Genomic DNA, 20,690 nt, shown 5'->3' on the forward strand with positions numbered 1-20,690 from the left:
AGCGACTGTTTGATCACTTTGGGAATCGATACCAGGGTGTGGGGGAGTGGAGATCACTTACAAAGGTCCCTCTAGCTCTTCCTCGTTCATTGGGACCAGGAAATTCTTTAGTCCCAAGTCGGGACTTGTCAAAGCCTGTGCTGCTTTCCTCTCTCTCCTCAGTCTCCTCAGGATATTCCTCCGCTTTGACTGAATGAGAGGACCACGAAGATGATGAACTGGATCTGGATCTCTCACGTACCCTTCGGTGCTTCCTGTTTCAGTGATAGGAAATGGAGGTGAGTGGGACACCGACAAGGTTAGTAACTCAGTTGTGTCTTGCTTGCTGTAGAACCGTTTCTTTATCACTCTCTATCAGTGCAGTGCTCTCCTTTTCCTACTCCGAAAAGGAAAAGCTACAGTAAGAGCTCAGGATCAGCTAAACCATACAGCTCTAACAGAGCCCAAGTTTTCCCCATAAAGAACTTGTTGCTTGGAAGGTGTTTACGTGATCTACTATGAGATAAAGCGTGCATCTTCAGTTTTAGTAAAACCGAACAATTAAGTGAATAGATAAGAATTAAATTAACATTAGAGCAAAGTCATTTAAATGTGGCTGTTCTCTACAACAGGAACAAGAAGGAAGTGACTCACCCATTCCAACACATGGAGCCTTCTCATTTACCTTTAACAATTATTTAGTGTTTCAGATAGCTATAATGCTATCAAGAAGACACACAGAGGGATAATTCATGCCACTGGAGAAGTTATGTCAATAGGTGCACAAATGTATGTGCACGATGTCATCTCCAACCTTAACAGCAGAAACATGAAAGGCAGAAGGAAATGGCTTAGGTTTCATACATACTTTTTCTTTGAGCCTTTGTGACTTTTCTCCGTTTTCTCAGTTGATCTTTCCCTTGAGTGACTTGAATCCCTCGAGTCCACCGATTCTCTGGATTTATCACGTTTAAGATCTCTTTCCTTATGTTTTTTACGGCGCTCAATATCAAGGCGCAGGTCAACAGGGTCATCCTTATACTTCCCTTCAGCCTACAAATGCAGGGAAGAGGGGAGTTTAATACAAAGGTTTACAGCGTCCCAGTTCAGCACCATTACTTTGCTATTGACTGCACAGACTTCTGGAGAACAGGAGTTTATCTGAGTACTAATCAATATTCCATCTTAAAATGTAAAATAATGCACTACTGGATTCTCATTTGTCAGACTGCAATTTTCCTACTGCTAAGTATTTCAACTTTCATTCTCCTCTTTAAACAGCATTAGAACAAACAGCCTGATAATAGGGAAGGGAGAAACACAAAGCTGACACTTATTGTACACCACAGCCAGTGGGAGATGAGAACTTGGAAATTCAACTGACTATGCATCAGAACTACAGCATGTGGAAAGTGTCTAACAGCCTGTGGGTGTTACTGAACAGCAGCATGCTCCCTGTCCTGCTGACAGACATCACCTAGTGGGGTGGAAGGGACTTTAAAAGCCATATCTGGAGGCAATCCTTAAGAAGCAGCTGTCTGCTGCTTGGAGACATCAAAAATCATGATTACTGATCAAAGTGTAAGAGATGGAGGCCACTGAAATGCAGCAGCCAGGTGCATGTGGGAAAACGCCAACATCCCACTGGGATGTAGCCTTTAATATATCTATCAAGATTTAGTGTGTGGCAGATGTCACCTAGAGCCCTCCTTCCCCCCTGACTGGAAGGCACCATGTGAAAAGGTGCCAAGAAGTCACCGCAGACGGAGGCATGCATTCCTCCACGCAATCCTAGCAAGTCTGCTAATGCGAGCTGACCCTGGTGTTCCACAAAGCAAAAACCAATCAGGTGTATGAAAAACACTCCACAAACAGCTTTTTCTTTAGTGTCAATTTAAAAAAGATCTGGTAACATTTGCTTCGAGTTCTGTTGAAATTCCCACTTAAGTAATGGATTAAGATAGTTTCTTTGCAAAGTGAGAGGGTGTGTTACCTGCATACACTTAAGACCAGTGGCACCTGGATGTGGTTCTGCTGATTGCACACACAAGAGCGGCAAACTGACAGTGGCTGTGGTTCTGACAAACATTTAACAGTAGCAGTGTGTCTGCAGGAAGCCTGTACAGACATTGCTATCAACAACATAGAGCCTCCAGGGTTTGCTACCTCATTCACACAATGCTAATCTCGGGAACTGTATGACTTTATATGCAACATACATCATATTAATTGTCTTGAATTAAATACAAAAGGATTAGTAATTCTCTAGCTATGAAATTTTTTTACTTACATGAGTTTCTAAACACTTTTTTGTTTAAATAAATATGTCAAATAACGCAGGAGTGAGAGCAGGCGTTTTGTTTTGGTATTTTGCTCTTCTACTTTCCCCAGGCAAAGAACTTTTATTTCTACTCTGAGAATAAAACTGCTCCCAACACGATGGATGACAGATAAGTGACAAAATCAGCAGCAGCTCCCTTATGTGGTACAGCAAACACCTATTTGGGTTTGTGAGGGCACGTCTGTTTCACGGAAGGCTGGCGAGCTGTTTGGAAACCACGTTTATAATACACTCTGCCAAGCTGATGCTCAGAGTTCAGGCCCATCAAATCCATCTCACCATCGTCCATGTCAAGCCATAAGTGTGTTTGGAAAAAAATATGAAACAAATATGAAACAAGTAAGGTTTCAGCAGGACTGGTTAAAATCTCTTCAATGTAAATATGTATGAAGGTGAATAAACAAAGGTTAAAATCCCAAACATTTCATGTGAAGCCATTTTTATGATCGTTTACAGTGAGTGCAATGGTTTAACATTCATCTATTCAGAAAAGCTAATACACTCAATTCCAAATGGTCTGGCTCTACTCAAACAAGTGCTGAATGTTAAAGTAACAGCAATCAACAGCAACGATACAGTAAGTTGTTAGAACAAAATTCATCATCTGCTTAATAGTGTATTTGGTTTAGATAAGTATTTAGTTTTACTTTCCTCTTTTTGACATGCATGTCTGTTTGAAAACATGGTTGGAAATATTGCATGTATACAATTGATTTAATCATACTTACAAGCAGAAAAATATCACAAAAAGTTTCTTCTCTCATCATGGGCACTTGTTCCAAAAATCCTCTCTTTTTTTCTCTCAAGCTCACCTCAATTGACTTTGGGGTCATTTACCATAGTCTAACCACTTCACAAAGGTTGTTGATACATTTTTATTAAAAATTAACCCTTTGTAGTTCATTTTTAGAATTATGCCCATCCTTAAAAGAAAAACACAAACTTAAGTAGAGAGTAATTTAAACAAAAACAACACTGTTAAGTTCATGCCCAATGCACTCATTTTGTTGAATTAAACTAGTCAGAGTAACAGTTCACCTTGAAGCCAGGATCTCGGGAGCTTTTCGATTCCTCTTGAGAGAATCCATGTTTTCTAAAAGTACTGGGAGATATATCTATCCTCCTAAAATGTAAAGAAAGTACACAGATATAATCTTGATCACAGGAAGAATCTGAAGCTTTTAAAGCAAATGGCATTTAAACCAGACCAGTGTTTCCAGAGGTACATGAAACTGCCCATATTTTTCCCTTTTCCCCCTGAAGCTCGTTACATACTTGAATTATTCTGGAATTATTCCAGAGTTTAAGAAAACAAAATCTGAAATGCCCCCAAAATGTTAAGACCGCACCAACCTGTGGATTTCAGGGCTCTTTTTGTTTTTAGCTGCATCTTGTTCCATTCCTTTCTTTAGATATTTGGTAAAGCGTTCATTCAGTGTCATTCCTGAAGACCCAAAGTGATGCTCTGTTGGGGGTTTGAGTGAACAACGCCAAAATATTAGTCCCATTTTGGTAAAAAGACAAAGCACATTGGTCCTACAGCTTGGTTAAACTCAAGGCAGGTAACATGAAGCACTGCTGAGGAGCTCTAACTAACGTTGCTGGCAAATCTCAGTCTCGGAATTAACCATTTCCTTGACTCACAATTTCACTAGAATACACAGATTTTAAGTCATAGCCTCTCTGAACATTGCTCAGGTAAAACCAAGAACGCCTCTTCAGAAGAAAATTGTACCATCAGGCTGCTATTCTCATCTATGGCATATCTGCTGGAAAACAACTCTTTGAGCATTAACTAGAGTGCACAAAACTCATTCATTTGAACAAAGGAGGAGCAAACGTTCAGCTGAGGTCACACGGACTTCTCACCTACCTCTTACATGATGGACTATAGTCACTATATGCTGAGCAAACAGTTCAGAAAGACTTCGCTGAGACTGAGCAGACTGAATATGATGGAAAATCGAACGGAATTCCTGCTCTTTTTTGTTGCTGTGCACAAGGTCACGACACAGCTTGCGTTCCTGAGCCAATATGCCACTTGGACTAGAAAAAGAACAGACCACATGAAATACAAGAACAGGGTAAAAGGGAAGCAGTGTAAGATGATTAATGTTCCCCAAGTTGGAAGCTGACTGCATTACTTTATGTTGTCTTATGAAGGCATCTCAGGCCTTAAAACAGCACGTGCAGGACTTATTTAAACATCTCTAAAATACACTGGTCTGGGTTACTGGGATAATTCAGGTCACTTGTTACTCTGTATGGAGTGCAGGTATGAACCCCTGACATCCTGGGAAACACTTCATGAATTCTAGATTTACCTCTAACATCCCATCTAACATTCCTGTCTTAAGATTTCTTGAAGCAATGCTAAAGTGTGTCTCAGAGTTTCAGTGTTCAGAGTTTCATGGAGAATGCGAGCAGCTAAACACACTCCAGAGAATCAAATACCAGTGAAGCAGCACTGTATCTTTAGTGTACCACTAAGCTTCTAGCAGCAAGAAGACACCGAGTACCTAACTCTTCCCTGAACCTGACACAGAAGCATTTACATTCTGAAACAATCCTACATCTAGTTGTAGAAGACATGAGGAAAAGTTCCTTAACCCCCATGCTATACTTTCACCATCTGCAAACTGGTAACCCCTGTAACCTCCCACCACAAAATAAAAGGGTCACACAAGTAGTATAATGCCAGAAAAAAATTCATCTCTATCTCTAAAACGTGTAAATTGTGACACAATATTATTCAGCCTCCCTCACACTTGGCAAGTCTATGAGGATCTCAGGAAGAGAAACAGGAAAACACCACTATTTGTATTTGTACTTACCGTGCAAGGTCTTCATCAAAGGAATCCATTCGAATATTGACCTGGGCCTCACGGGTAATAGAAAAGGAAGATTTGCTAGGAGTTAGCCCTTCTACTTTGGTGCCTGGTTTCTCCTTCACCTCAGAAGTCTTCCTTGGTGGGGGGGAAGAACTTTTCTCCTGGCTTGATTTGTAAGTGGTCACTCTGAAATTCTTCTCAGGAACAAAGCCCCTGTGACCTGGTTCAGCTCTCTTGGATGCTGGTCTCTCCTCTTTCTTTGATCTTTCTGAATAGCTTTCCTCCTCCATTTCATCAGGTTTCCTCTGCTTCTCTTTTCCCGGTGGCAAGAACACCACACCTTCCCATTTTCCTGATCTCTCCTCCTCTTGATTTTTACTTGAAGTTGCTACAACTTTAGACATAAATTTGGGCTCTTCCTCAAATTCCGAATCTTTTCGGCCCTTTGCCTTGTCTTTCTTTTCCTGATCATCTGTTTCCTCTTTGCCATAATGGCCTTCCTTGTGGAACTCTGGGGCCTTTGGCTTGTCAAAGTCATCCCGGAACTTGTAACGCTTGGGCGACTGGCTGCCGCGATATCCCTTCTCCGAGTCGGCTTTGGATGTATAGGAGTCAGATTTTGCCTTTCCATCTGCTGATCCCACCTCAGAGAAATTCCCTTTTTCTTTATTTTTTTCTTTTTCAACATTTGTTACTTTCTGTTCTTTGTCTTTCCCATTCTCAGGCTTCTGCTCTTCCAGATACCTGTTCATAAAACAGACATTTAAGTAGATCTCTTATTAAAAAAATCAAAGGGTTCACTCATCAGTTGAAAGCAGTCAAATTTTAGAGCACACCAAGCTACGCATGGACAGAAAGCTGTGTCTAGGCCCTAAAACAGTTAAAAGATAACACAGATTTACACATCCTGGATTTAGACTTCTAGTTCTCAATAAATTCAGCAAATGTAGAAGAAAATGGATATGCAGAACTGGTGAGATGAGGCTTAAGAACAAATAACAAACAGCTTACCCACAGAGTCATTTGAAGGAAAATAGTAACATCTTACCCACTCGGTTTATTTACTTACAAACCTGGTTCAGGAGAACAACACATCAAAACTTTCAAACTGGGCTGTTCTGCTTTAAACAACACACTGGAAATAAAAGCCTCAAAAGCTACTTCAAATTTTGGATGCAAGTTTCATAGGTAAGCTAAATATTTCCTGACAGACTGTAAATACAAATAAAAGCAAAAAGGTTAACAGAGGAGAATATTTATTCTGCTTGGAGAAGACAAAACACTTGTAGTGAGAACAGGTTAAAGCATCAGAACTGTGTTTTAAAGCATTCATGAAGAAACAGAAGTAAAGCCCTCAGACATTAGTTCAGTGCTTTGGAAAGTCCAAACAAGAGTTACAGCTTTTTCCCCCCCTTTCTTTTTCAGTTTCAGGCATCTTTGATATAGAATCAGTTCAAAATAACTTTAAAAATAGTAAAAGCTTTAAAAGCACTTGTGAATGTTACCACACCTTTTAAAACAAAGTGCTACACATGAATCTGCAGTGGACTCACCAGGCGAACCAACATGGGAAGCTTCCCTATGGAAAGATGCCTTAAATTTAATAATAAGCTTGGTGCTTTAACCCACAACCACAGGCACAAACACTGCAACTACAAATGCCTTAGGTTGCTTTGCACCAGGACATGCAGTGAGATTTCATTACATTTTTTCTACTTTATAGTATCTAATGCAATTCAAGAATGCAATACTATAAGTGGAAAGTAACACAGAAATGCAAGCTTCCAGTAGGCACTGTTAAATTGCCAGAAAACCTCATCCAGCACATCTTCAAGTGTTCACAAGCTACGAACACTTTAGCAACTATCCAGGACACAAAAGTAACTCCAGCTTTCTACAACACAGGGCAAGGTCTGTATTTCATTCTGTAATTCAGACAATACGAGGGCCAAAGAGCTGGCAGCCTGCTAGGATGGCACCCTGCACACCCTGGGGCTCATTCCAGCTGGGGCCTGCACAGGGAGAACCCCTGCAGTGCTCCTGGAGAGTGTCTACACAGAACCATCACAGCACAACACACACATCACTTGCCTTTTTGAGAAGGCTCCTCCTCCAGGAGCTGTGGCTTCCTCCTTCTGAGATGTACTGTACATGGAACTGACTGGTGTTGGACTTTTACACACAGGACTCTTCCTTGTTGGGCTCAAACCTGCCGAGCCGTGGTCAAAGGGACTCTGATGTGAGCCTGCCTGAAAGGAGGTGCTGCTGCTGCTGCTCTGTAAAGCAGAGCTCATCTGGGATGGGTTGGATAGTGGAGGGCTCGACTTTTGCAATGGACTCGGCCGAGGAGAACGCCGCCTCACCACAACTGACTGGAGAGGGCTTTTTAGGGCAGGACTGCGTTCCCTTGGGCTAAGCTCAGACACAGAAGCTCTCGATGCTGAACTTGTACCATAGGTGGTCATCTCCTGCCATGGTTTCGATCCCTCAGATGCCTTGACATCTTGAGCCACTGCTCCTGAAAACGGCTGCTCCTTAGACTCATCTCCTTGATTATCTCCTGCAGGCTGAGATGCCCGGTTATCCTTGGAAGATGACTTCTTCTCCTTTCCGGATTTACGCTTAGAAGACTCCACCCGGCTGTGGTTTGAGGAAGACCGGGAAGAGGAAGACCTCCTGGACCGGTCAGAAGATGACTTATCAGAATTCCTAGACCGACTTCTAGACCTGGGCGAAGGAGACCTTCTCTTGGGGGAACGAGAGCGCGACCTCCCTCTACGAGGGCTATACGCTTGGCGGTAGTTTTGCCAGTTTGACCGGTAATTCCCATATCCTCCTCGATTATACTGGCCCCAGGGATAAAACCCTCGATTTCGGCCTCGAAAATAATATGGTCTCCTGTAGCCTCTATTATGACCTCGGAAATCCCGGCTCTGATAGACTCTCGGATGGTTCCTCTCCCTGTTATGAGATGGAGAATACGATCTTGAACGGGACCTAGAACTGAGAAAAAGAAAAAAATTACACAAATACTTCAAGGTTTCTTCTTCTGTCACAACTTTTTATTGGAAGTTTTCTAGAAAAGTAGCTGAAAATGGCATTTCTCAAGGTTTAACACTGATTTCTTTGGTTTGGCCTCGTCCAGTTGAGGTATTACACTTTGCCCTCAATAAACTGCTGTGGAAATAACTCATATCTGTGATACCACCAAACAAACATTCAGGATCACTGCAGAGACACGATAACTACTGCTTAGCTTTTCTAGGATGAACATGGCTGTCAACCAGCTTCAGGAAAAAGTGACATGTCGCAAACTTCCAGCCCTTTACAGCTCAAAGTCAAGGTTATACCCCGCCATAGACCTCTCTCTTTCTTTGTGGATGTCATGCTATGAGACATGATCCAAGATCATCTTCTTGTGTCCCAAGTTCTCATGTGCTTTTGAAATCCCGACAATCAGGATGAAATCCCACTTCTTTGCCAGGTGAGTTATATAAATCACAACATCTCAACATGAGGGGAGCAGCACTGCAGCAAACAGCACACTGCTCTATAGTTTTAAGATTCAAAAGGTGCAGCCCTTGCCCCAGTTCAGAAGCTGGAACTCCAAAGAAGCGGGACAGCAGATGGATGCACTCATTTCCAGGCTGAGGCCGCAAGATGGCACTGCTCAGTGTCCCACTCCTCGCCTGGGCCCCAAACGAGAACACTCGGAGAACAAAACTGAACCCAAAACCTGTGAGAATGGAGTCAAGTGGCAAAACGTCAAAGGCTCATCGTTCCAGTAGTCCCTCCCATGCAAGTTTCAGAGCTGCAGCTGTGGGACTGTTTCAAAGCCCCACTGTAGCTCAGGATTAAATGCCAGCCTTACAGCATTTCACAGCTGTTGGAAAAACAAACCTGCTGAAAGCCTGAGATTTTAGCAAACTTGCCTTGGTAAAACAGAGGAAGTGCCCAAACTAGTACAGTTAAACAGAGAAAGACATTTTTCCAAATGGAATCTGAGTAACTAATATTCACTGAAACTATTCCCACTTTCCATTTTCACTTCTTGGTCTCATTGGTCATACTCCAACACATGTGTATTGGCTCTTTCACAGATTGGCAATGCACAACTCACTGCTGCCCCCTCTCTGCTCACACCCCAAACCCCCATAATGTGAGGGAATACAACGCTGCTGTTAGAATTCCTACCAGATGAGCATAAATGCATGCAGAGAGGGACTTCAGTTCTGTGTTTATTTCTTCCACCTATCAAATACACATTACAGTTTAGCAGGAAGCTGTCTGTTCACACCGTAGTTATTGCTAGCAAATAGCTTAATGGTAATTTTAACATATGCTTCATCCTCTGCTTGAAACAACCAAACGAGCTAAACAACCTCTCTGAGACACTTCATCGCTTGAGCAACAATAAGAAGGAAAAGCATAGAGGCAGATGGGAAAACAACTGTAATGAGCCCCAGTCAAAAGCACTAACACCACACACACTCCTATTTTCAGACAACTGCTGCATTTGTGATCAATTACCAGCAAGGGACGCGTTGAACACAGCTTCCCAAATCTGCTCTATGGTTTTAGAGAGGCTGCAGCAGGGAGATTTCACTCTGCCAGCCACAGCCAACGCACACAGCTCCAGTTGTGAAGCACCCCCGATCTTACAACAGGTAAAATAAAGCCAGAAAGAAAACAAGAAATATTAGGCAGCCTCCAACATGGCAATACGACTTAGAACAAACAGCAAACCTACCAAAGGAAGAGTCAAACATGTTGTGGTGTATGCTGAAGTACATGATAATGGACTTTCATGCCAAAATACCACAAGACCTACCTCAGAAGATATCCTAACGCCATACAGGGTGACTTGTCTGTACTAACCCCTTCCATTTTGGTTCTTATTTACAAAGCACAAGTGGATTCAGGAGCAGCACAGAGGAAACAATCACGCTTGCACAGGGTGCCCTTGTTTTCAACTGTCAAAGCTCCTTCACAGCTAGGCAGATAGTCCCAAATGACTGTGTCTCTTCCAGCATTCCAGCTTCCTTCTGCAAGAACTTGGTTTGACTCAAGACTCCGCCTCTAATTCACTTTTGCCATGTCCTTCTCCCTCCAACTTTACATTTATTACAGCCTCTGCGTTTTAAACCTCTCTTTAACTGTTAGCAGTTGCATGTGTTTGCAGTCTAATGATATGTGTTATTAATTAAAGATCAGTGAGAGAGCAGCTGAACACCATCATACCCAGTCCAACTGGAACGCCTCTGCCAGCTACATAATGCTTAGCCAAAAGAAAAGGAAAACACAGATATCCTGATATCCAGAGAAGACATGAGCCTGATCAGAAGCAATTCCAGGAGGCAAGAACAACTATTACAAACATTAATGAGTTCTCCAAATCAACTGTAGTGAAATTTATCTACTTTATCCATCCAGAACAATCACAGCTGTCAAGTAACAGCAGTATATTAAATGGACATTAAAACTCATTTCAATCAGGTTTTAGAAAGAGGGGGAAAACACGCAATAGCTGCAAAGTCTGGGATCAATTACATTAACAGATTAAAAAAAAACAGCCAGAGATGTTTAACACCACAAAGGAGCATGTTTTGCTATGGACCTTCCCAACTCTTCTTGCCTACTTTGACTGTGAAACACGCACTTAAACTCTCTCACAGCACTAAAGCAAACATCTGATCAAAAGCAAAATCTCAAAATGATCTCAAGCCAGGATAAAAAGCTAGCATTTTCTGCACTGTGTCCTGTTTTGGTAATTTCAGACATCATCATTAGCCATGAATACTTTTAACACAGGCAACTGGAGCTCAGAGATTGTCTCTACTTCGCATTAGGGAAAGCCCAACAGGCTATCCTGTTACACACAGCAGTTCAGAACTGCAGAAGAATGTGGGAAGAAACCCACATGCGTTTTGACATAGGCTTCTATTAATACTTTTGAGGAGAAACAAAGTACAGAAGTCTTCTCTAAGGGACCAGTCTAAAAAGGTCTTTAACAACACCCCCCCCCCAACAAAATGAACTATATTAACCAAACCGCCTTCTGATTAAACTGTGCATTAGAGTATCTCTTCGTATTTACATCAGGGAAAAAGTTATTGCTCACTAAAAACACGCTACAGAGACCAGATTAAGAGCTCAAAAGAAGTATCTTAACAATTCATTCTCCTAGCTCATTGAAAACACTTCAGAACAGTACAGGCTGGCAGGAAACAGGATGCTATCTGTCCTAGAATCTAATTAAAGCCTTTCCCTGGGAAAGAATTAAGTGACAAACCATCTGAACAGGACAGAAAGGAACAGCAGTTACACCCTTTGGCTCCAGAGCTGCAGGCACTTACCTAAGTCTGCGCTTTCTTGACCGTGAGACAGAACGAGAACGGGAGCGGGATTTGGAGAAGGATCGTGAGCGGGATCTCGATCCCGACCTCGAACGGGAAGAGCGGGATCCAGATTTGGACTTGTTAGTTTTAGACATCTTTGCAAGCACCCGTCAGCTGTACCTGAATGAGAAAGTACGTGAAAAATGAAGTCAGATTTGAGGGGACATGGGCAGCCTGACCAACTCCAGAGTGAAATGAAACTGGGTAAGGCTGGAAATGCAAATGGTGGAAGTGGCTGCCTAAATAACAGATGAATGGTGTCAGGCTCAGAATAGAAGGAGTACTTCAGGAGGAAATCTGCAAAAGGATAACAGGCTTTCACCTCAGAGTAATTACAAACACAAGTGCTAGAGTTGACAGCAGCAAGTTAGTGCAAAGCCCAGGAACAGGCAGAGGCCATGCTGCTCACTCAAGCAGGAACACCTTTACACAGACAACCCATTTCATTTCAGTCGCATCACTGTCAAGAGAGCAAAGCTGGGTTAAAGAACAGTGAGGAAACCCAAAGGCTTACCGTCAAAAAACTAAAAACCCAACCCCAAAGTCTTCTATAATTTTTCAGGAGGGAATCATGAACACAAATGATAATCCAAGATTCAGGAATATAATCCTGTTTGCACAGGTCTGCCTCGCACTGAACACCCAGGTTAAACCCTGGCCGTACGTGTCCTGTCTGCCTGTGGAGTTTATGCAGTTGCTATGATCAGTTACCAGCGTGTATCATCCAGGGAGGAGTTCTGTTGCAGCCAAAATAATTCAGAGGTCCTTCCAAGTATTCACAGACACCAAAGAGATTACGCTGTAGCATTAAATGACTCTGAATAGCTATAATTATGAGTTCAGGCACGTGTCCAGGTAAAGAGACCCTTAAAAGATGTTTCAGGGAATAGTTTGAGCATGTAATTGCTTCAGTTACATCCTACCTGATCTGCTTGCTTGTAAACATCGACTTTGTATCAATGAGCAAGACTTCCTAATGGATTTTCATTACCTTACCTCCAGGGGAAGAAAAATATTGAGGACTACTAAGAGGGGGCTGTGTGTGTCACAGGGTTTACATCCAAAGGCTGGTACAAATATTGATGAAATCCAAGCTGCTTCATTCTTTCAGCCAGATTTTCCTGTCAGCATCCAAAAGAATGAAATTCATAACACAGTTCTGCAGCTTCTGACAGGGACCTTCCCAAGCCTTCCCCTTCCTGCTACCAACAACCTCCTTCTGCAACCTCCCCACCCAGCAGTGGCTGTGGAAGCAAACCCAGCATGCTGGAGATGGGCTGGGAGAGCTGTAGAGCCTCTTCCACCCAGCCATTACAGTGCTTCTCAGCCGTAGTTAATAGCTGACCTACTTCAGCACTGGATCCAGCCACAAACAAAATTCCTTACAATTTAAAGGTTGATCATGCTGCAAAATGTGCTCCAGCTTTGGAATCCCTGTTGGTTCCAGTATAATTCTTCAGCTTAAATGGAAAATGCTTTGGGCACTGATTTGGCAAGGAGGAAGGGACTCCACTTCTTAGATTAAGGTCCCAGACTCCTTCCTACTTCCATTCCTAGAAATGGGATGTTTCAGTAGTGGGTTGGGAAAGGGACTAAGTGGTAGTTTGAGTCGTGTCTGGATCGTCGAGTATTCCATACTAGCAGTTGGTATCAAGATCTCTGCAACTCCAGAGATAGCTGCTGAAGCTGAGAAGAAAATCTGCTCTCTTTACACAATAGCTAAGTTTCATTCACAGTATCAGAAGCAATTTATTTAGCATTTAACAGAATTCCTTCAGAATTTCTATAAGAAATTACATTTTCTCTCCCTCAAACTTAGTAAAATATTGCATAACTGCAAGTAATTTGGGCAGAGGAAAAAAACACCAGTGTACTGGTAGATCTACAGTTCTGCTTCTATCTGTGCATGTTCAACAGCAAAGCTGTAGTTGCTGTACGGGTCCAGAGATCAGGCACTGGAAGTTACTTTAATTACTTATTTCAATGGCTAAAAAGCATCTCAAACAATGAAATGAACAAAGAGGCATTTTGACAGCAAACTGCCAAAACCTGAGCATCTGTGAAACAAATGCTCTGCAATGCTCATCGCCCACACTCCAAAAGAGGGAAAAAACTTGAGACTGTTCTGGGAATTAGGTAAAGGTTTGTAAAGACAAGATTTGCATTAACTCAGCATTGCATAAAGGTTACAATAAACTTTGCAGCAGAAGTGACTAATGAATCCAGAAAGAAAAAAGGAACTCTATTAGGACAATTTAATCCTTTTTTTTTCCAACTACTGATTACAATAGAGACATTGAGGTAAAGAACCCCATCAAGTTCTGCTGCTGCTGCATCCATTTTAAGCACATTCCAGTGGCCTGACTTGCAACGTCTTCACTTTGAGTCACTCCCCAAAGCCAAATGACATATATGGTGAGCAAATATTCCAGCTACTGCCAGGGCACTTTCAGGAACAGAAACAGGAAGCTGGCTTTTATTATAAAGACCATGTTACATGCTCCTGTTCTTCCCTTTCACTGTCCTAAGGTGCTCTATCAATCCAACTGAAGTAGTTTAATATATTCCACACTAGAAAGCATGCAGGGGAAGAAATATGTGTCCTAACGGTTGTTCTACTAGGAAAAAATAAATTGCACCAGGGATTAAAATCAAACGCATGGTCCTTTTTCCAGGGAAAGAATGGATGAAAGGATCTGAATTGCCTCTCTGAGTCAGTATTATTGATACATTAAAACCAAGGGGAGGAAAAAAGCACTATATTCTGTAAAGATATTAGAAATATACCCCATAAACTGTGTAATTTCAGGACAGCTCTCTACTGAGAACCCTGGAATTCAAGAACAAACTACACTGCAACGTACTATCATCTGTAATACCTTTATTGACACTGTACTGCTTGGAATACCTTACTAGACTAATACGGTTAGAGCTTTCACCACAGCTCCCCTCTGCTGCATCTCTCTGAAATAACTCATTTTTCCAAGAAAAATCACATTCTCAGAGCTGACCGAGCAGTGCAAAAGTGGCCACAACTCTCAGTAAATCCTGAGAAGGCCCAAAAAAAGACTTTAAAGTATCACTTGCTTTGGGCTGTTGAAGTCTTTGTATTTTACTTTGATCCCCAGCACTTACTGGCCAAACACGAGTTTGGAATGTGTGACGTGGGCCAAAAGCTCTCTTGTCATGGAAGGGTTTATCTTTGTCAATATTTTTAAAGCTGATTCATTCCTACCAGCTGAGGTAACTCCTACTAGAATAGAAACCGAGTTGCTATGCTCTATCAGCACTCAAAAGGTTAAACAAACTCAATGTTGGAGTCATTTCAGCTCCCCTGTGTCAACACTGCACTTGTAAAGGCACTGTGATACACATCTAGTTGTTCTAAGAATTAATGACTGACTCGGATAAAACGTGTTCAGCTGGTAAGCAGAAAAAGCCCAACTGTGCTGAAAGAATCTGTTCTTATGAAACACCCCAAGGAGTGCTCTGATTTTAAATGCAGCAAACTCTGAAAGCAATGGCAGCTGTGATCACCTCCCCATTTAGATCTTCCACCCACCATGATGCTGTGCCCCCAGATCACAACTGCATCCAGCCCCACAGAGCTCACAGGGGACGATGCTGCTTTTTGAAACTCTAGAAAGTAGAATGTGTCTGCTCCTGAGTGGGGACTGCAGCAGAAGCATTCACAGTGCTACAGAGACTTGTGGTTAGCAGTCTCCTCTGCTAGAAGTCGTATTTTCTTCCTGCCTACAGCTACACAACTGCCTTCCCATGACACCGACTCCACCTCTACCTTAGGAAGGACACTGGTGATCCCTGCTGCCTGATCCAGGACTCCTGGAAACACTGCCAGGAGTTTTCAGAATGGGGGCTCTTACAGTTTGTCTTTTCTGAAGTGCCACTTCCAAGCTGTCCAGTAGATCTTCCCAAGCACTGCAGTCTCACATCCCGAAATACCAGCACTGATCCTAAGTGTGTCGAGTTTAAAACTGCTGGTAAAGCACTACCCTACTGGAAACCAGACACTTGACAGCTTGTTTATCTGCCATAAAACTAGACTGTGTAACATACCTCGTAATTCAACACACACCAAGCCTGAAGAAACAATTTGTATTCCAAATTAGTTTGCTAAATGCACTCCTATGACACAGCTTTAAAAGCAGCTGCATTTACTACAAGTCAGATCTGAAACCACTGAAGCTGGTCAGTGGAGCAAAGAGTCAATCTAACAACCAGCTGGTTAGTCTGCTCAAAGTGCATTGCCAGTGCACTGAACAGCAAGACTCAAACTGGGAAACATCTCTAGATGATCTTAAGGTCCTTTCCAACCCTAACGATTCTATGATTCAACTGTTTTGAGTCCTTCTTCCAAAGATTAGGGAAAATAAAGGAAGAGGATTTCTTGAGCTATGAAAGTCTTTGACAGCAATCAGTAACTGAAGTGAATTTCACTTCTCACATTGCCACATTGCTGCTATCCCCCTTCTGATCATCAAAGACTTCCCACCCTGATCCCAAAGGCATACAAACTCTTCAAACCTCTTTCTTGTCAAGTAAAGCAGGCAACACAAGCTGAGCAGTCCTGCATGGTGTTTTACCAGCACTTCTAATAGAACCTACTTCATTCTGGAAGTTCTTGAGCTGCTTTAAAAGAACTTTTTTTTGCCATGCTACAAATGGTGCCATTCAGAGAGGGAAGACTCTTACAGAGGTGGCAATACAGTAGAGAATGAGTTCTGTTCCAGAACTAAAAGACTTTTGTCATTACAAAACTGTTGTGACTCTTTAAAATCTACAGAGAAAAAGCAATAAAGTCCTGGTTTCTAAGGATCTCATCCAAACAGGACCCATGCTGCTAATTGTAAGCAACAAAAGTCATCTAACAACTGGAGACAATGGCCAAAGTCAGCCCTCTTTGATGTTTAACAGTAACCTTTGTGGATGATTTCTGCAGATCCACTTCTACTCCTTAAAAGAACTAGAATGAAAATTAACACAGATGTCTCTCAGGATATTTCTGTCAATATGTAGTTTGAATAATTACTACCTTAGCAATAAGGCCCATGTAGAAAGTTCCCAACTTGCCAGTACAATGAATTAATCATCTACAACCTAAACTTACTCCATGCCATGACAGAGGTTACTAATGTTCTGTTTTACAAGAATACTCTTAATCCAGGTTAATCCTGTGACCCCATTCTTACAAGCCCTGCTGATAAACAAGGGGGCGTGAAATGGAGAACCAGCAGCCTGGAAGCCCCTCACAAGAAGTGTTTCCCAAAATTTGGAGTCAATTCCAAGCAGCAAAGTTTGCCTTCTCTGTTTCTAAATCCTCATGGCAATCATCACACCACTCAAAGTTGAAAATGATACAAGAGCAAATGCTCCTAGGAAGCCACCAGAATGGACTTTGCCCAGAGAACAAACTTTTCTCATGAAGCACTGCCAGGGAAGTTAATGTTTTACCTGTTTGAAGTCTCCCAACAGAACCCAACTCTGCTCCACAGCAATGAAAAGAAGTCACTGTCAAGAGTCTCTTACTGCTGGATACTTCCACAGCTACCACAGCTTCAGAAATTTATTATTCAGAATAGTTATGGAGAATTTTTATGGTCACTTTTTCCAGGAATCCCACATTATTTCACAAAGTTGATCTATTTTACCCTTATATTTACCAGCTATTTGGAAAGAGAAGCCAAAAACATTCTAGAAGTGAAGATGAGTTTCTTCTTCAGAAGAAACGGCAGGGGGGTTGGAACTAGATGATCTTAAGGTCCTTTCCAACCCTAACTATGCTATGATTCTACAATTCCAACCTGTTTAAGTCTTTTTTACACAGCAACATTAACAATCAAAAAAGAATTCAACTGATACAGGTCAACTTGCTGTATGGCCAGGATAGAAGGGATATAAGAAGGCATATTCCAAAACAGGCAGTTCTAGCACTTTTGAAGGTGTTCTTTTCCGTTGTGTCCCTACCTGCTTGAGCAGGTTCACACCTTGCACCCTGCAACAGTCAGGTTTCACCGTCTCAGCTCTGTCAGTTATGAAATCCAGAAGCAAACCTGAAATGAGAAGAAAATGCACTGAAGCATCTTTGTACATACAATGCTGTACCTGCTGCCACCCCAATCAACAGGAGTCGAGCTTCCTTAAGCTGGCACCCAGTGCTGTACCCAAAATGTCCATCGGAGCTGAAGTATTTCAACAGAGCACATACGTTGCAAAGGTTCATCACCCACTTTACCATGAATATTCATGTGCTTTTACGAAGAACAGAGGTTTTTAAATGGTTATTCAAGCTTTCACAATTTTAAGTCTACTTGTTCCTTCCTCCTCCTCCTCCCATCCCCTTTCCTGTTACATACATGCTAATTGCTATCATTACATCTGTACAGCCGTATGGAAGTTAACTTCTCTTAGCTCATTTACACAGTCTTACTGGATTTGGGACTAAGGATTTCCCCATATTGTAAAGAGAATCCACAAGCCAAGAGAAACAATTGTTTTCCTAATAAATTCATGCAACAGCATATCTCCATCTTCCAGGGGTCACCAGTCCACTGAGAGCTGTTTTGACAGGTCTGCAATTATATTTCAGTGTCCTTCCACACACTGTGAGAGGGTTGAAAGTTTTAAAAGAGAAAACAACAGTAAACACTCATAACCCACTTCATGTTATTAAACCTCTGCCCTAAGAGCAAGAATGTCATTTACTCTGGTTCAACCATAATATAAACTTCTTTAAAGCCATTGATTTCTTCATTTACTTCACTGAAGAAGGTTTCAAGGCTACCTGAAGATCAGACTTTCTCTGGAATGGTGATTTCATCCTATTCTCACCCAAGATGTTTAGTGTGCTCTAAATCACACTTACCAACCTTTGGAAATAGCCAAATAAAGAACACCATACCACAGATTTGATTTTGCTGTTGTCGCATCCATCCATCTAAACCTCCACAGAAGAGAGAAATCCTGTCTTTTACTTTAACAAGACCCTTGACATTCAGCCTTTCACAATGGCTACCAGGAAAACGAAACTGCCAGAACCATCACGTCCTGCTTTGTGGTAAAACACTTGGTGTTTGTATGGGTTTTTTTGCCTCTTCCCCAAGCGCCAACATTCCCACTGCACACAGGTGACATCCAGATAAACAGCCGAATTCTCTTTTGTAGAACAATTCCCTTCCCATGTTTAGAGCACCACTACAAAAAATAGTGACCCAAGACAACTGACAACAAGCAAGAAGAGCTAACCTTTCTTCCAGATATGGAAAGAAAAGCAGGAAACGTGCTCAACGCTCTCTGATGGAGCAGATATAGTCCAAGAGTTTCTTATTCCAGAACACTGTAAAGAACATTTCTATATGCCAAGACTTGGGTCAAATGCAGAACATTTCTAGTTTTCACAATTCCTTTTTCCAGGAATTTGTTTCCTGTTTCCAGCTGGCCTCTGTTGCTCTGTGACTGTCTCTTTCCATCTTCCACTCCTTTGCTTGAAGTCTTTCAAGCAGGACTCACCATTATTTCAGACCTCTCAGATGTTAAAGCAGAACAGAACCACCACAGCCATGTACAGAAAAGCCACCTCACAGAACGTTACAGCTGAAATCACTCCATCTCCCGCATGTCATTGAGGACTGCTACACCACGTAACACCACAACTTGCCAGCTTAGAGACAAACACGAGAGGTGTCCCTGCCACAAGTAGCAGTTGATTTGTCTTCTTATCTGCCTATAATACCCTGAGCATAAACACTAGGAACATTTGGAAACAAGTTGAATGGTCTATGTGCATACCTCAGAAGCGTGTCCAGCACTGTGAAACCTATTACAGTAGTTTCACTTTATCAGTGTTTATAAACCAGACACTTGCAAATATTAACTGGTTTTGTAAAAGCATCTCTAGAAAGCTCTGTGTAATTGTGGTAGGAAAACAACAATGATCTTGTTTCTTTCTGGCCAGCATTTAATGAAACTGCTGCAGTTTGTTTTGCTGTAAGACCCAAAGCAAACAAGATAGCACCTTGGTACAGAAAACATTCCTGCCTGGGCACCGTGGCACCCATTTAGAGCTGCATGCATTTAAGCATGCGGTTTGGGAGAAGCAGCCCAAGTGCTGCAGTATTTGCTCCTGACAGCTTTCATTATCAGGGAACAAAACTATTAATTCTCCTTCAGCTGGCCCTACACTTCCTAATCCTGAGCTCCAAAACCCAAACAAGATTAGTTCATTCTAAAGAAGAGGAAAAAAAAATCCCACAGAACATCTTACGCTGCATAATGAGGCAGCAGCGACCACTACAAAAGTACACTTAGAAAAAAGTCACAGAAATACATAGTAGAAACAGTTTCTTTCCCACAAAACAAGCTTTTCAATGCTTGGATAAGACACCTAAAAGCCTTACATCAATTTAAACAGTGGCAGCCTTTGTCCTATCAAAAAACTGCCTCCTTACAACTTAAACCCTCAGAAGATAAAAATTATTTATTGCTGATTCACCCTACATCCCGATTCATACTTGACAAAGATATCAAAGATACTGCAAAATGGTGACTCAAACAGAAGTGTCAGCACTGTGCTCTTTTAGAAAGCACTGAAAGTAAGAAAATTAGCTACTGATAAACTTAAACAGTAGAAATCGCCTAAACCCAGGCCTAGCAGAGGCAGGAAATCAAAAGCACTTCAAAACCCAGTCCTATATGTGATCTTGTAACTCACAACCCTGTAAAAGTCACTGTTATTGTGCATTTTAATTCTCCTGCCCCCCAGAGCAGTAGAGGAGGTAAGTGACACCTGTAATATTATCAGTAGTATAATAGTTAAGATACAATAACAAACTATAGGAACTAAAACATGTCAAATAAAACACAAGAGTAACTGTCAGCATCTTCTAAAACTAATTCCAGCACGATCTGGTTTGAGTAACTCCCTACAGCACAGGAGTTGCACTGTGCCCAGCACCAAACTGCTACCTGAACACCAAACACCAGCAATATGGCAAAAATGGTTAAAAAAGCCAAATGTGAACTACTGGGCTCATGTGAAGAATACATGCAATAAGTCTGATCTAACATAGTACTTCCTCTTGCACTCAGGCTTAATAATACATTTAGCAAGAGCAGCCAGACACT

The 20,690-nt window shown here is 41.9% G+C and overlaps 1 protein-coding gene across 2 annotated transcripts in view; it reads right to left on the reverse strand.

Annotated features, from left to right (window-relative positions):
- THRAP3 (thyroid hormone receptor associated protein 3) overlaps nt 1-20,690 on the reverse strand; it is a 29,738-nt gene that overhangs the window by 2,992 nt on the left and 6,056 nt on the right. For both annotated transcript variants that reach the window (XR_009726580.1, XM_061360779.1), the window contains exons 3-11: nt 17,535-17,620; nt 11,508-11,669; nt 7,243-8,154; nt 5,155-5,895; nt 4,194-4,366; nt 3,674-3,785; nt 3,359-3,443; nt 848-1,032; nt 62-254 (exon numbers count right to left, since the gene is read on the reverse strand). Coding sequence is in view for 1 of the 2 variants with exons in the window: in XM_061360779.1 (XP_061216763.1) it covers nt 62-254; nt 848-1,032; nt 3,359-3,443; nt 3,674-3,785; nt 4,194-4,366; nt 5,155-5,895; nt 7,243-8,154; nt 11,508-11,644 (2,538 nt within the window). In the remaining variant the exon portion in view is untranslated. The remainder of the gene's footprint in view (nt 1-61; nt 255-847; nt 1,033-3,358; nt 3,444-3,673; nt 3,786-4,193; nt 4,367-5,154; nt 5,896-7,242; nt 8,155-11,507; nt 11,670-17,534; nt 17,621-20,690) is intronic.

The sequence above is a fragment of the Neopsephotus bourkii genome, unplaced genomic scaffold, assembly GCF_033783945.1.
Source record: "Neopsephotus bourkii isolate Nb327-2 ecotype Australia unplaced genomic scaffold, CSIRO-AGI_Nbou_v1 NB_1036, whole genome shotgun sequence".
Lineage (NCBI taxonomy): Eukaryota > Metazoa > Chordata > Aves > Psittaciformes > Psittacidae > Neopsephotus > Neopsephotus bourkii.